The 16,953-nt window shown below is 45.6% G+C and overlaps 1 protein-coding gene across 1 annotated transcript in view; it reads right to left on the reverse strand.

The window, feature by feature from the left end:
* The window catches only part of ehbp1 (EH domain binding protein 1), a 390,693-nt gene that overhangs the window by 188,272 nt on the left and 185,468 nt on the right, over positions 1 to 16,953 (reverse strand). The window contains exons 14-15 of the mRNA XM_071394516.1: positions 10,236 to 10,418; positions 8,865 to 9,545 (exon numbers count right to left, since the gene is read on the reverse strand). Coding sequence (XP_071250617.1) covers positions 8,865 to 9,545; positions 10,236 to 10,418 — 864 coding nt within the window. The remainder of the gene's footprint in view (positions 1 to 8,864; positions 9,546 to 10,235; positions 10,419 to 16,953) is intronic.

Here is a 16,953-nt window from a genome sequence, read left to right on the forward strand (position 1 = left end):
TAATGGCTGACTACTACAAGGCAGGTTCATGTGAAGGCCTCTGTAATAATGGCTGACTACTCCAAGGCAGGTTCATGTGAAGGCCTCTATAATGGCTGACTACTACAAGGCAGGTTCATGTGAAGGCCTCTGTAATAATGGCTGACTACTACAAGGCAGGTTCATGTGAAGGCCTCTGTAATAATGGCTGACCACTACAAGGCAGGTTAATGTGAAGGCCTCTGTAATAATGGCTGACTACTACAAGGCAGGTTCATGTGAAGGCCTCTGTAATAATGGCTGACTACTACAAGGCAGGTTAATGTGAAGGCCTCTGTAATAATGGCTGACTACTACAAGGCAGGTTCATGTGAAGGCCTCTGTAATAATGGCTGACTACTACAAGGCAGGTTAATGTGAAGGCCTCTGTAATAATGGCTGACTACTACAAGGCAGGTTAATGTGAAGGCCTCTGTAATAATAGCTGACTACTACAAGGCAGGTTCATGTGAAGGCCTCTGTAATAATGGCTGACCACTACAAGGCAGGTTAATGTGAAGGCCTCTGTAATAATGGCTGACTACTACAAGGCAGGTTCATGTGAAGGCCTCTGTAATAATGGCTGACTACTACAAGGCAGGTTAATGTGAAGGCCTCTGTAATAATGGCTGACTACTACAAGGCAGGTTCATGTGAAGGCCTCTGTAATAATGGCTGACTACTACAAGGCAGGTTAATGTGAAGGCCTCTGTAATAATGGCTGACTACTACAAGGCAGGTTCATGTGAAGGCCTCTGTAATAATGGCTGACTACTACAAGGCAGGTTAATGTTTATTGGTATAAATCTTATCCTGGAAGCAGAACTGACAAATAAAAATGTGCTTTTTTGGGTCTTAATTTAAGGTTAGGATTAGCAGTGTGGTTAAGGTTAGGTTTAGCAGTGTGGTTAAGGTTAGGTTTAGCAGTGTGGTTAAGGTTAGGTTTAGCAGTGTGGTTAAGGTTAGGATTAGCAGTGTGGTTAAGGTTAGGGTTAGCAGTGTGGTTAAGGTTAGGGTTAGCAGTGTGGTTAAGGTTAGGGTTAGCAGTGTGGTTAAGGTTAGGGTTAGCAGTGTGGTTAAGGTTAGGGTTAGCAGTGTGGTTAAGGTTAGGGTTAGCAGTGTGGTTAAGGTTAGGGTTAGCAGTGTGGTTAAGGTTAGGGTTAGCAGTGTGGTTAAGGTTAGGGTTAGCAGTGTGGTTAAGGTTAGAGGTTAGCAGTGTGGTTAAGGTTAGGGTTAGCAGTGTGGTTAAGGTTAGGGTTAGCAGTGTGGTTAAGGTTAGGGTTAGCAGTGTGGTTAAGGTTAGCAGTGTGGTTAAGGTTAGGGTTAGCAGTGTGGTTAAGGTTAGGGTTAGCAGTGTGGTTAAGGTTAGGGTTAGCAGTGTGGTTAAGGTTAGGTTTAGCAGTGTGGTTAAGGTTAGGATTAGCAGTGTGGTTAAGGTTAGGATTAGCAGTGTGGTTAAGGTTAGGATTAGCAGTGTGGTTAAGGTTAGGTTTAGCAGTGTGGTTAAGGTTAGGATTAGCAGTGTGGTTAAGGTTAGGATTAGCAGTGTGGTTAAGGTTAGGGTTAGCAGTGTGGTTAAGGTTAGGGTTAGCAGTGTGGTTAAGGTTAGGGTTAGCAGTGTGGTTAAGGTTAGGTTTAGCAGTGTGGTTAAGGTTAGGGTTAGCAGTGTGGTTAAGGTTAGGGTTAGCAGTGTGGTTAAGGTTAGGATTAGCAGTGTGGTTAAGGTTAGGATTAGCAGTGTGGTTAAGGTTAGGGTTAGCAGTGTGGTTAAGGTTAGGGTTAGCAGTGTGGTTAAGGTTAGGATTAGCAGTGTGGTTAAGGTTAGGGTTAGCAGTGTGGTTAAGGTTAGGGTTAGCAGTGTGGTTAAGGTTAGGTTTAGCAGTGTGGTTAAGGTTAGGATTAGCAGTGTGGTTAAGGTTAGGATTAGCAGTGTGGTTAAGGTTAGGGTTAGCAGTGTGGTTAAGGTTAGGGTTAGCAGTGTGGTTAAGGTTAGGGTTAGCAGTGTGGTTAAGGTTAGGTTTAGCAGTGTGGTTAAGGTTAGGGTTAGCAGTGTGGTTAAGGTTAGGGTTAGCAGTGTGGTTAAGGTTAGGATTAGCAGTGTGGTTAAGGTTAGGATTAGCAGTGTGGTTAAGGTTAGGGTTAGCAGTGTGGTTAAGGTTAGGGTTAGCAGTGTGGTTAAGGTTAGGATTAGCAGTGTGGTTAAGGTTAGGATTAGCAGTGTGGTTAAGGTTAGGTTTAGCAGTGTGGTTAAGGTTAGGATTAGCAGTGTGGTTAAGGTTAGGGTTAGCAGTGTGGTTAAGGTTAGGGTTAGCAGTGTGGTTAAGGTTAGGGTTAGCAGTGTGGTTAAGGTTAGGGTTAGCAGTGTGGTTAAGGTTAGGATTAGCAGTGTGGTTAAGGTTAGGATTAGCAGTGTGGTTAAGGTTAGGGTTAGCAGTGTGGTTAAGGTTAGGGTTAGCAGTGTGGTTAAGGTTAGGGTTAGCAGTGTGGTTAAGGTTAGGGTTAGCAGTGTGGTTAAGGTTAGGTTTAGCAGTGTGGTTAAGGTTAGGGTTAGCAGTGTGGTTAAGGTTAGGATTAGCAGTGTGGTTAAGGTTAGGATTAGCAGTGTGGTTAAGGTTAGGATTAGCAGTGTGGTTAAGGTTAGGGTTAGCAGTGTGGTTAAGGTTAGGGTTAGCAGTGTGGTTAAGGTTAGGGTTAGCAGTGTGGTTAAGGTTAGGGTTAGCAGTGTGGTTAAGGTTAGGTTTAGCAGTGTGGTTAAGGTTAGGGTTAGCAGTGTGGTTAAGGTTAGGATTAGCAGTGTGGTTAAGGTTAGGATTAGCAGTGTGGTTAAGGTTAGGATTAGCAGTGTGGTTAAGGTTAGGGTTAGCAGTGTGGTTAAGGTTAGGGTTAGCAGTGTGGTTAAGGTTAGGGTTAGCAGTGTGGTTAAGGTTAGGGTTAGCAGTGTGGTTAAGGTTAGGATTAGCAGTGTGGTTAAGGTTAGGATTAGCAGTGTGGTTAAGGTTAGGGTTAGCAGTGTGGTTAAGGTTAGGGTTAGCAGTGTGGTTAAGGTTAGGGTTAGCAGTGTGGTTAAGGTTAGGGTTAGCAGTGTGGTTAAGGTTAGGATTAGCAGTGTGGTTAAGGTTAGGATTAGCAGTGTGGTTAAGGTTAGGGTTAGCAGTGTGGTTAAGGTTAGGGTTAGCAGTGTGGTTAAGGTTAGGGTTAGCAGTGTGGTTAAGGTTAGGGTTAGCAGTGTGGTTAAGGTTAGGGTTAGCAGTGTGGTTAAGGTTAGGATTAGCAGTGTGGTTAAGGTTAGGATTAGCAGTGTGGTTAAGGTTAGGGTTAGCAGTGTGGTTAAGGTTAGGGTTAGCAGTGTGGTTAAGGTTAGGGTTAGCAGTGTGGTTAAGGTTAGGGTTAGCAGTGTGGTTAAGGTTAGGTTTAGCAGTGTGGTTAAGGTTAGGGTTAGCAGTGTGGTTAAGGTTAGGATTAGCAGTGTGGTTAAGGTTAGGATTAGCAGTGTGGTTAAGGTTAGGATTAGCAGTGTGGTTAAGGTTAGGGTTAGCAGTGTGGTTAAGGTTAGGGTTAGCAGTGTGGTTAAGGTTAGGGTTAGCAGTGTGGTTAAGGTTAGGGTTAGCAGTGTGGTTAAGGTTAGGTTTAGCAGTGTGGTTAAGGTTAGGGTTAGCAGTGTGGTTAAGGTTAGGATTAGCAGTGTGGTTAAGGTTAGGATTAGCAGTGTGGTTAAGGTTAGGATTAGCAGTGTGGTTAAGGTTAGGGTTAGCAGTGTGGTTAAGGTTAGGGTTAGCAGTGTGGTTAAGGTTAGGGTTAGCAGTGTGGTTAAGGTTAGGGTTAGCAGTGTGGTTAAGGTTAGGATTAGCAGTGTGGTTAAGGTTAGGATTAGCAGTGTGGTTAAGGTTAGGGTTAGCAGTGTGGTTAAGGTTAGGGTTAGCAGTGTGGTTAAGGTTAGGGTTAGCAGTGTGGTTAAGGTTAGGGTTAGCAGTGTGGTTAAGGTTAGGGTTAGCAGTGTGGTTAAGGTTAGGGTTAGCAGTGTGGTTAAGGTTAGGTTTAGCAGTGTGGTTAAGGTTAGGGTTAGCAGTGTGGTTAAGGTTAGGGTTAGCAGTGTGGTTAAGGTTAGGTTTAGCAGTGTGGTTAAGGTTAGGGTTAGCAGTGTGGTTAAGGTTAGGTTTAGCAGTGTGGTTAAGGTTAGGGTTAGCAGTGTGGTTAAGGTTAGGGTTAGCAGTGTGGTTAAGGTTAGGGTTAGCAGTGTGGTTAAGGTTAGGGTTAGCAGTGTGGTTAAGATTAGGGTTAGCAGTGTGGTTAAGGTTAGGGTTAGCAGTGTGGTTAAGGTTAGGATTAGCAGTGTGGTTAAGGTTAGGGTTAGCAGTGTGGTTAAGATTAGGGTTAGCAGTGTGGTTAAGGTTAGGTTTAGCAGTGTGGTTAAGGTTAGGGTTAGCAGTGTGGTTAAGGTTAGGGTTAGCAGTGTGGTTAAGGTTAGGGTTAGCAGTGTGGTTAAGATTAGGGTTAGCAGTGTGGTTAAGGTTAGGTTTAGCAGTGTGGTTAAGGTTAGGTTTAGCAGTGTGGTTAAGGTTAGGTTTAGCAGTGTGGTTAAGGTTAGGTTTAGCAGTGTGGTTAAGGTTAGGGTTAGCAGTGTGGTTAAGGTTAGGGTTAGCAGTGTGGTTAAGGTTAGGTTTAGCAGTGTGGTTAAGGTTAGGGTTAGCAGTGTGGTTAAGGTTAGGGTTAGCAGTGTGGTTAAGGTTAGGGTTAGCAGTGTGGTTAAGGTTAGGTTTAGCAGTGTGGTTAAGGTTAGGGTTAGCAGTGTGGTTAAGGTTAGGGTTAGCAGTGTGGTTAAGGTTAGGGTTAGCAGTGTGGTTAAGGTTAGGGTTAGCAGTGTGGTTAAGGTTAGGGTTAGCAGTGTGGCTAAGGTTAGGGTTAGCAGTGTGGCTAAGGTTAGGTTTAGCAGTGTGGTTAAGGTTAGGGTTAGCAGTGTGGTTAAGGTTAGGGTTAGCAGTGTGGTTAAGGTTAGGATTAGCAGTGTGGTTAAGGTTAGGGTTAGCAGTGTGGTTAAGGTTAGGGTTAGCAGTGTGGTTAAGGTTAGGATTAGCAGTGTGGTTAAGGTTAGGGTTAGCAGTGTGGTTAAGGTTAGGATTAGCAGTGTGGTTAAGGTTAGGGTTAGCAGTGTGGTTAAGGTTAGGGTTAGCAGTGTGGTTAAGGTTAGGGTTAGCAGTGTGGTTAAGGTTAGGTTTAGCAGTGTGGTTAAGGTTAGGGTTAGCAGTGTGGTTAAGGTTAGGTTTAGCAGTGTGGTTAAGGTTAGGGTTAGCAGTGTGGTTAAGGTTAGGGTTAGCAGTGTGGTTAAGGTTAGGGTTAGCAGTGTGGTTAAGGTTAGGGTTAGCAGTGTGGTTAAGATTAGGGTTAGCAGTGTGGTTAAGGTTAGGGTTAGCAGTGTGGTTAAGGTTAGGATTAGCAGTGTGGTTAAGGTTAGGGTTAGCAGTGTGGTTAAGGTTAGGGTTAGCAGTGTGGTTAAGGTTAGGTTTAGCAGTGTGGTTAAGGTTAGGGTTAGCAGTGTGGTTAAGGTTAGGGTTAGCAGTGTGGTTAAGGTTAGGGTTAGCAGTGTGGTTAAGGTTAGGTTTAGCAGTGTGGTTAAGGTTAGGTTTAGCAGTGTGGTTAAGGTTAGGGTTAGCAGTGTGGTTAAGGTTAGGGTTAGCAGTGTGGTTAAGGTTAGGTTTAGCAGTGTGGTTAAGGTTAGGGTTAGCAGTGTGGTTAAGGTTAGGGTTAGCAGTGTGGTTAAGGTTAGGGTTAGCAGTGTGGTTAAGGTTAGGGTTAGCAGTGTGGCTAAGGTTAGGGTTAGCAGTGTGGCTAAGGTTAGGTTTAGCAGTGTGGTTAAGGTTAGGGTTAGCAGTGTGGTTAAGGTTAGGGTTAGCAGTGTGGTTAAGGTTAGGATTAGCAGTGTGGTTAAGGTTAGGGTTAGCAGTGTGGTTAAGGTTAGGGTTAGCAGTGTGGTTAAGGTTAGGATTAGCAGTGTGGTTAAGGTTAGGGTTAGCAGTGTGGTTAAGGTTAGGATTAGCAGTGTGGTTAAGGTTAGGGTTAGCAGTGTGGTTAAGGTTAGGGTTAGCAGTGTGGTTAAGGTTAGGATTAGCAGTGTGGTTAAGGTTAGGGTTAGCAGTGTGGTTAAGGTTAGGATTAGCAGTGTGGTTAAGGTTAGGGTTAGCAGTGTGGTTAAGGTTAGGATTAGCAGTGTGGTTAAGGTTAGGGTTAGCAGTGTGGTTAAGGTTAGGGTTAGCAGTGTGGTTAAGGTTAGGGTTAGCAGTGTGGTTAAGGTTAGGGTTAGCAGTGTGGTTAAGGTTAGGGTTAGCAGTGTGGTTAAGGTTAGGGTTAGCAGTGTGGTTAAGGTTAGGATTAGCAGTGTGGTTAAGGTTAGGGTTAGCAGTGTGGTTAAGGTTAGGGTTAGCAGTGTGGTTAAGGTTAGGGTTAGCAGTGTGGTTAAGGTTAGGGTTAGCAGTGTGGCTAAGGTTAGGGTTAGCAGTGTGGTTAAGGTTAGGGTTAGCAGTGTGGCTAAGGTTAGGGTTAGCAGTGTGGCTAAGGTTAGGGTTAGCAGTGTGGCTAAGGTTAGGGTTAGCAGTGTGGTTAAGGTTAGGGTTAGCAGTGTGGCTAAGGTTAGGGTTAGCAGTGTGGTTAAGGTTAGGGTTAGCAGTGTGGTTAAGGTTAGGGTTAGCAGTGTGGTTAAGGTTAGGGTTAGCAGTGTGGTTAAGGTTAGGGTTAGCAGTGTGGTTAAGGTTAGGGTTAGCAGTGTGGTTAAGGTTAGGGTTAGCAGTGTGGTTAAGGTTAGGTTTAGCAGTGTGGTTAAGGTTAGGATTAGCAGTGTGGTTAAGGTTAGGTTTAGCAGTGTGGTTAAGGTTAGGTTTAGCAGTGTGGTTAAGGTTAGGTTTAGCAGTGTGGTTAAGGTTAGGTTTAGCAGTGTGGTTAAGGTTAGGGTTAGCAGTGTGGTTAAGGTTAGGGTTAGCAGTGTGGTTAAGGTTAGGTTTAGCAGTGTGGTTAAGGTTAGGGTTAGCAGTGTGGTTAAGGTTAGGGTTAGCAGTGTGGTTAAGGTTAGGGTTAGCAGTGTGGTTAAGGTTAGGGTTAGCAGTGTGGTTAAGGTTAGGGTTAGCAGTGTGGCTAAGGTTAGGGTTAGCAGTGTGGCTAAGGTTAGGTTTAGCAGTGTGGTTAAGGTTAGGGTTAGCAGTGTGGTTAAGGTTAGGGTTAGCAGTGTGGTTAAGGTTAGGATTAGCAGTGTGGTTAAGGTTAGGGTTAGCAGTGTGGTTAAGGTTAGGGTTAGCAGTGTGGTTAAGGTTAGGATTAGCAGTGTGGTTAAGGTTAGGGTTAGCAGTGTGGTTAAGGTTAGGATTAGCAGTGTGGTTAAGGTTAGGTTTAGCAGTGTGGTTAAGGTTAGGGTTAGCAGTGTGGTTAAGGTTAGGATTAGCAGTGTGGTTAAGGTTAGGGTTAGCAGTGTGGTTAAGGTTAGGATTAGCAGTGTGGTTAAGGTTAGGGTTAGCAGTGTGGTTAAGGTTAGGATTAGCAGTGTGGTTAAGGTTAGGGTTAGCAGTGTGGTTAAGGTTAGGGTTAGCAGTGTGGTTAAGGTTAGGGTTAGCAGTGTGGTTAAGGTTAGGGTTAGCAGTGTGGTTAAGGTTAGGGTTAGCAGTGTGGTTAAGGTTAGGGTTAGCAGTGTGGTTAAGGTTAGGATTAGCAGTGTGGTTAAGGTTAGGGTTAGCAGTGTGGTTAAGGTTAGGATTAGCAGTGTGGTTAAGGTTAGGGTTAGCAGTGTGGTTAAGGTTAGGGTTAGCAGTGTGGCTAAGGTTAGGGTTAGCAGTGTGGCTAAGGTTAGGGTTAGCAGTGTGGCTAAGGTTAGGGTTAGCAGTGTGGTTAAGGTTAGGGTTAGCAGTGTGGTTAAGGTTAGGATTAGCAGTGTGGTTAAGGTTAGGGTTAGCAGTGTGGTTAAGGTTAGGGTTAGCAGTGTGGTTAAGGTTAGGGTTAGCAGTGTGGTTAAGGTTAGGATTAGCAGTGTGGTTAAGGTTAGGGTTAGCAGTGTGGTTAAGGTTAGGGTTAGCAGTGTGGTCACTCTGCAGAGCTGAACAGGGTTCAACCTGCTACTATCTGGTCACGCTGGAAATAACGGAATTGGAAATGTGAATTTTTCTAAGTGGAACCATAAAGCCATAAAAGTGATGCTAATCATTTAATATACAGCGGTGACGTAAGACGTAGCATCATGACTGCCGTGACCTCCACCCCGACCTTTCAAGGTGTTAAACGGTGTTCTGATCGAGGGGTGAAGGCGGGCAGACAGGCGTGCGAGAACGGAGGTGTGTCCCGTGAAGCGTGTCCACGCAGTCAGAGCACAACCTGCCATCACGCAGCGGGATGAGAAATATCATCAGAAATATAATGAAATGTCAAAAGAGCTTGTGGGGATGTCTGGGTAATGTTAGCGTCTCTCCACCTGACGGGTGCTCGGGCCCACGGTGTCAACATCTAAAATGGGATGGGAGCAGCTGAAATCCATCAGAAACACCCTGCTGGTTGACTGGGACCAGTGTTTGGTCAACCCTGCCTCTTCAGCACCAAGCTACAACGTTACATTAATCAGGTTGTAGCTTTGGACAAGAGCACCTGATTACACTGATCAAGGGCTTGACGAGAAGAGGAGCAGTTTAATTATGGATCAAATAAACGTGTCACGACGAGGTGAAGAACCATCGTTAAGTGTGTTGACCTGTTAAGAGACAGAGTGTCTATATCTGGTGTCCATGACGTTATCTCATTAAGACCAAATGGTGTATGAACCTGAAAATACAATTCCTCAATCTATCGATCAATCAAATCAGTAGGCGTGTCTAGACATTTACCTGTTTAGTGGGCGTGTCAGCGTGGTTGTTAGGGGTGGGGCTGCTGCAGTCGGAGGCGGTCTCAGACTCAGAGTGACGGAGGCTGGCCCTCTTCTTCTTGATGAGGTCAGCATCACGGTTGTAGGAGAAGCCCAGCTTGTGGGAGGAGGGAGACGAGGCCCCTTGCCGTGTAGGGGACCCTGAATCTAGGGCCCCGTTGTCTGGGGCTCCATCCCTCATCCCTTCCTGCTCCCTCGTCTCCCTCTCTATCCCTCTCTCCGTCCTCAGAGGGAGCTGGCTCAGGTCCAGGGTGACAGCCTTCAGGGGTCGTTGTAGTTGACGTGGATCGTCTCCTAGAGGTGTGGTGACAAGGGAGCGAGGCGCGGCTCTGGGGTGGGACGACACTGTGGCGCTGGGGGGTAGAGCGGCACGGGGCAAGGGGGGGGGGGGCGAGGTGGGAGAGGAGGGGGACACCCCAAAGTCAGGGACGGAGAAAGATACAGTCTCACTCTTCCTCACCACCTCCATCTCCTCCTCCTCCTCTTTACCCACGGCTCCATTGGTGGCGCTAGCGCCGTTAGCTCCGATGCTAACGTCCCCACTGGATCCAGTGGTCTGGGCGTTAGCGTCACTGACGTTTAGCTCGGCATAAAACTTGTCCTGGCCGATGGAGGCGTTGGTGTCTGTCTCGAAGTCTCCCACCTTCATGACAAGAAGAATATAACATTTTATTTTAGTTGTATAACTCTCACAAACGCCCCCAAACTAATATGAGTTTCACTGGGACACACAGAGTCAGACATCCTCCCCCTGGATGGAAACTAGCTTTTAAAAGTCACTGAATCAAAATAAATAAATAAATACATCCTGATGACCTCATAGGGGGACAATTGGTTCAGGAAGTGAATACGAGGTTTAACAGGTGAAGTGGCCCCATAGAGGATAGAAACAGTGGTTTGGTTCAGGAGGTGAATACAAGGTTTAACAGGTAAAGTGGCCCCATAGAGGATAGAAACAGTGGTTTGGTTCAGGAGGTGAATACGAGGTTTAACAGGTGAAGTGGCCCCCCCCGTATGTATGAATACAGAACATCAACACACCCACCTTGTATGTATTAATACAGAACATCAACACACCCACCTTGTATGTATTAATACAGAACATCAACACACCCACCTTGTATGTATTAATACAGAACATCAACACACCCTCCTTGTATGTATTAATACAGAACATCAACACACCCACCTTGTATGTATTAATACAGAACATCAACACACCCACCTTGTACGTATTAATACAGAACATCAACACACCCACCTTGTATGTATTAATACAGAACATCAACACACCCACCTTGTACGTATTAATACAGAACATCAACACACCCACCTTGTATGTGCTGCGGCTGCTGTTGGCTTCTATCTGCACCACGTTGAGTTCCTCCCCACTGAAGTGGGCTCTGATCTGGTAGAGGTACGTCATGACGGTCAGCTTGTCAGGGATGGCCAGCAGAACCATGTCAGACGGCTCCAACAGACGACTGATGCCCAGGCTGGCAAAAACATCATACGCCTGCACAGACACACAGGGAAACACATGTCATCACTACACCGAACCAGTCATTACCAAACTACACCACTCACACAGGAACACAGGTAGTAATTACTACACCAAACCAGTCATTACCAAACTACACCCCTTACACAGGAAACACATGTCATCACTACACTGAACCAGTCATTACCAAACTACACCACGTGCACACGTAGTAATTACTACACCAAACCAGTCATTACCAAACTACACCACATACACAGGAACACAGGTAGTAATTACTACACCGAACCAGTCATTACCAAACTACACCACGTACACAGGAACACAGGTAGTAATTACTACACCGAACCAGTCATTACCAAACTACACCACGTACACAGGTAGTAATTACTACACCAAACCAGTCATTATCAAACTACACCACTCACACAGGAACACAGGTAGTAATTACTACACCGAACCAGTCATTACCAAACTACACCACGTACACAGGAACACAGGTAGTAATTACTACACCGAACCAGTCATTACCAAACTACACCACGTACACAGGAACACAGGTAGTAATTACTACACCAAACCAGTCATTATCAAACTACACCACGTACACAGGAACACAGGTAGTAATTACTACACCAAACCAGTCATTACCAAACTACACCACGTACACAGGAACACAGGTAGTAATTACTACACCAAACCAGTCATTACCAAACTACACCACTCACACAGGTAGTAATTACTACACCAAACCAGTCATTACCAAACTACACCACGTACACAGGAACACAGGTAGTAATTACTACACCGAACCAGTCATTACCAAACTACACCACGTACACAGGAACACAAGTAGTAATTACTACACCAAACCAGTCATTACCAAACTACACCACATACACAGGTAGTAATTACTACACCAAACCAGTCATTACCAAACTACACCACGTACACAGGTAGTAATTACTACACCAAACCAGTCATTATCAAACTACACCACTCACACAGGTAGTAATTACTACACCAAACCAGTCATTACCAAACTACACCACTCACACAGGTAGTAATTACTACACCAAACCAGTCATTATCAAACTACACCACTTACACAGGAACACAGGTAGTAATTACTACACCGAACCAGTCATTACCAAACTACACCACTTACACACGTAGTAATTACTACACCGAACCAGTCATTACCAAACTACACCACGTACACAGGAACACAGGTAGTAATTACTACACCGAACCAGTCATTACCAAACTACACCACTTACACACGTAGTAATTACTACACCAAACCAGTCATTACCAAACTACACCACGTACACAGGAACACAGGTAGTAATTACTACACCAAACCAGTCATTACCAAACTACACCACTTACACAGGTAGTAATTAATACACCAAACCAGTCATTACCAAACTACACCACGTACACAGGTAGTAATTACTACACCAAACCAGTCATTACCAAACTACACCACTTACACAGGTAGTAATTACTACACCAAACCAGTCATTACCAAACTACACCACTTACACAGGTAGTAATTACTACACCGAACCAGTCATTACCAAACTACACCACTTACACAGGTAGTAATTACCACACCGAACCAGTCATTACCAAACTACACCACGTACACAGGTAGTAATTACTACACCAAACCAGTCATTACCAAACTACACCACATACACAGGAACACAGGTAGTAATTACTACACCAAACCAGTCATTACCAAACTAAACCACGTACACAGGAACACAGGTAGTAATTACTACACCAAACCAGTCATTACCAAACTACACCACTTACACAGGTAGTAATTACTACACCGAACCAGTCATTACCAAACTACACCACGTACACAGGTAGTAATTACTACACCAAACCAGTCATTACCAAACTACACCACGTACACAGGAACACAGGTAGTAATTACTACACCGAACCAGTCATTACCAAACTACACCACGTACACAGGAACACAGGTAGTAATTACTACACCAAACCAGTCATTACCAAACTACACCACGTACACAGGAACACAGGTAGTAATTACTACACCAAACCAGTCATTACCAAACTACACCACTTACACAGGTAGTAATTAATACACCGAACCAGTCATTACCAAACTACACCACGTACACAGGTAGTAATTACTACACCAAACCAGTCATTACCAAACTACACCACTTACACAGGTAGTAATTACTACACCAAACCAGTCATTACCAAACTACACCACGTACACAGGTAGTAATTACTACACCAAACCTAATGACTTATTGACTATAAGGAGCATTGACAAATGTCCTCCGGGTTTTTCTAACCAGGTTAACACATCATTTCAGTCACAGTTGGCAGGTATAGAACATGTCTGATGGGGGAAAACACAGAAACATCCCAAATCAAAGTAAACTTGTTTACAATGGGGATGGAGGGAGAGGGGGATGAGAGAGGAGGAGAGGGGGATGAGAGAGGAGGAGTGGGGGGGTGAGACAGTGAGGGGGTTGAGGAGATGAGGGTAGAGGCAGAAAACAAGAGACCTTTTCACACTGCATCGTTCTTAGCCCCAGGCTATCTTAGCCCCAGGCTAGACTGACCCTGGGCTAAGCTTCAGCTCTGGGCTAAGGATTCCCACTTGTCTTCCAAAGCCCGGGGCTAACGGACAAACACAACATGCAACCAACATCTCTGACACGCGACCGATGTTAAACAATAAGACAGGTATTAACACGACGCCCCCTGCGTCTGGCCTGTATAAACCTCCATCTGGCCGCTGAACAGAGAACGCTGTTAAACAATAAGACAGGTAATAACACGATGCCCCCTGCGTCTGGCCTGTATAAACTTCCATCTGGCCGCTGAACAGAGAACGCTGTTAAACAATAAGACAGGTATTAACACGACGCCCCCTGCGTCTGGCCTGTATAAACCTCCATCTGGCCGCTGAACAGAGAACGCTGTTAAACAATAAGACAGGTATTAACACGATGCCCCCTGCGTCTGGCCTGTATAAACCTCCATCTGGCCGCTGAACAGAGAACGCTGTTAAACAATAAGACAGGTATTAACACGACGCCCCCTGCGTCTGGCCTGTATAAACCTCCATCTGGCCGCTGAACAGAGAACGCTGTTAAACAATAAGACAGGTTTTAACACGACGCCCCCTGCGTCTGGCCTGTATAAACCTCCATCTGGCCGCTGAACAGAGAACGCTGTTAAACAATAAGACAGGTATTAACACGACGCCCCCTGCGTCTGGCCTGTATAAACCTCCATCTGGCCGCTGAACAGAGAACGCTGTTAAACAATAAGACAGGTGTATTAACACGACGCCCCCTGCGTCTGGCCTGTATAAACCTCCATCTGGCCGCTGAACAGAGAACGCTGTTAAACAATAAGACAGGTACTAACACGATGCCCCCTGCGTCTGGCCTGTATAAACCTCCATCTGGCCGCTGAACAGAGAACGCTGTTAAACAATAAGACAGGTATTAACACGACGCCCCCTGCGTCTGGCCTGTATAAACCTCCATCTGGCCGCTGAACAGAGAACGCTGTTAAACAATAAGACAGGTGTAATAACACGACGCCCCCTGCGTCTGGCCTGTATAAACCTCGACCTGGCCGCTGAACAGAGAACGCTGTTAAACAATAAGACAGGTGTATTAACACGATGCCCCCTGCGTCTGGCCTGTATAAACCTCCATCTGGCCGCTGAACAGAGAACGCTGTTAAACAATACGACAGGTGTATTAACACGACGCCCCCTGCGTCTGGCCTGTATAAACCTCCATCTGGCCGCTGAACAGAGAACGCTGTTAAACAATAAGACAGGTACTAACACGATGCCCCCTGCGTCTGGCCTGTATAAACCTCCATCTGGCCGCTGAACAGAGAACGCTGTTAAACAATAAGACAGGTATTAACACGACGCCCCCTGCGTCTGGCCTGTATAAACCTCCATCTGGCCGCTGAACAGAGAACGCTGTTAAACAATAAGACAGGTATTAACACGACGCCCCCTGCGTCTGGCCTGTATAAACCTCCATCTGGCCGCTGAACAGAGAACGCTGTTAAACAATAAGACAGGTATTAACACGATGCCCCCTGCGTCTGGCCTGTATAAACCTCCATCTGGCCGCTGAACAGAGAACGTTGTTAAACAATAAGACAGGTACTAACACGATGCCCCCTGCGTCTGGCCTGTATAAACCTCCATCTGGCCGCTGAACAGAGAACGCTGTTAAACAATAAGACAGGTATTAACACGATGCCCCCTGCGTCTGGCCTGTATAAACCTCGATCTGGCCGCTGAACAGAGAACGCTGTTAAACAATAAGACAGGTATTAACACGACGCCCCCTGCGTCTGGCCTGTATAAACCTCCATCTGGCCGCTGAACAGAGAACGCTGTTAAACAATAAGACAGGTTTTAACACGACGCCCCCTGCGTCTGGCCTGTATAAACCTCCATCTGGCCGCTGAACAGAGAACGCTGTTAAACAATAAGACAGGTACTAACACGATGCCCCCTGCGTCTGGCCTGTATAAACCTCCATCTGGCCGCTGAACAGAGAACGCTGTTAAACAATAAGACAGGTATTAACACGACGCCCCCTGCGTCTGGCCTGTATAAACCTCCATCTGGCCGCTGAACAGAGAACACTGTTAAACAATAAGACAGGTATTAAGACGATGCCCCCTGCGTCTGGCCTGTATAAACCTCCATCTGGCCGCTGAACAGAGAACGTTGTTAAACAATAAGACAGGTATTAACACGACGCCCCCTGCGTCTGGCCTGTATAAACCTCCATCTGGCCGCTGAACAGAGAACGCTGTTAAACAATAAGACAGGTATTAACACGACGCCCCCTGCGTCTGGCCTGTATAAACCTCCATCTGGCCGCTGAACAGAGAACGCTGTTAAACAATAAGACAGGTTTTAACACGATGCCCCCTGCGTCTGGCCTGTATAAACCTCGATCTGGCCGCTGAACAGAGAACGCTGTTAAACAATAAGACAGGTATTAAGACGACGCCCCCTGCGTCTGGCCTGTATAAACCTCCATCTGGCCGCTGAACAGAGAACGCTGTTAAACAATAAGACAGGTTTTAACACGATGCCCCCTGCGTCTGGCCTGTATAAACCTCCATCTGGCCGCTGAACAGAGAACGCTGTTAAACAATAAGACAGGTATTAACACGATGCCCCCTGCGTCTGGCCTGTATAAACCTCCATCTGGCCGCTGAACAGAGAACGCTGTTAAACAATAAGACAGGTATTAACACGATGCCCCCTGCGTCTGGCCTGTATAAACCTCCATCTGGCCGCTGAACAGAGAACGCTGTTAAACAATAAGACAGGTATTAAGACGACGCCCCCTGCGTCTGGCCTGTATAAACCTCCATCTGGCCGCTGAACAGAGAACGCTGTTAAACAATAAGACAGGTAATAACACGACGCCCCCTGCGTCTGGCCTGTATAAACCTCCATCTGGCCGCTGAACAGAGAACGCTGGGAACAAACCAGACAGCAACTTTTATGAACTATATTATTATCATGGATTTATGCAATTAAATGTAAATAGAAAATCTATGAAAACGAGAGAAAAATGTAGCGTTTGCTGCTGTTCCAGCTGGAGAGTTTGTATCTTTAGTTGGCTAAGTGAGAAGAGGTTAGCCTGCCTGCATAGCAACCATTTACGTTAGGCATAGCAACCAATGTTTTCCTGTCCTCAGGGGTTAAATCGTATGAATTGACGTATCAAAATAACATGCAGAACACTTTACAGGTATCAACATCATATGTCAATTAAGTGAAAGTGCTGCTTTGTGATTGGACAGTGAGCATTCAAGGCGTTGCTCTTGAGTCCGTTTCACACGGGCTATTTTGGCACCGTGTTTTTGGGGCTAACCACGAAAAGTCGATGCTAACCCTGATCCGGAGCAGGGCCAGCTAACCCTGGGCTAAAATATCCCTCAGCCAAAGAGAGGCTCTTAAGAGTGTGCAACACTGTCATCAAGGCAAAGGGTGGCTACTTTTTAATTTATTTTTAATTTTACCCCCTTTTCTCCCCAATTTTCGTGGTATCCAATTGTTAGTAATTACTATCTTGTCTCATCGCTACAACTCCCGTACGGGCTCGGGAGAGACGAAGGTCGAAAGCCATGCGTCCTCCGAAACACAATCCAACCAAGCCGCACTGAAGGGTGGCTACTTTGAAGAATCTAAAATATATTTAGATTTGTTTAACACTTTTTGGGTTACTACATGATTCCATATTTGTTATTTGATAGTGTTGATGTCTTCACTATTATGTAGAAAATAGTAAAAATAAAGAAAAAGCCTTGAATGAGTAGGTGTGTCCAAACTTTTGACTGGTACTGCACATCACAATAACCTTAAATAAATGTGTGTATACGCGTGTGTGTGTATACGTGTGTGTGTGTGTGTGTGTGTGTGTGTGTGTGTGTGTGTGTGTGTGTGTGTGTGTGTGTGTGTGTGTGTGTGTGTGTGTGTGTGTGTGTA

This window comes from Salvelinus alpinus, chromosome 3 (assembly GCF_045679555.1).
Source record: "Salvelinus alpinus chromosome 3, SLU_Salpinus.1, whole genome shotgun sequence".
Lineage (NCBI taxonomy): Eukaryota > Metazoa > Chordata > Actinopteri > Salmoniformes > Salmonidae > Salvelinus > Salvelinus alpinus.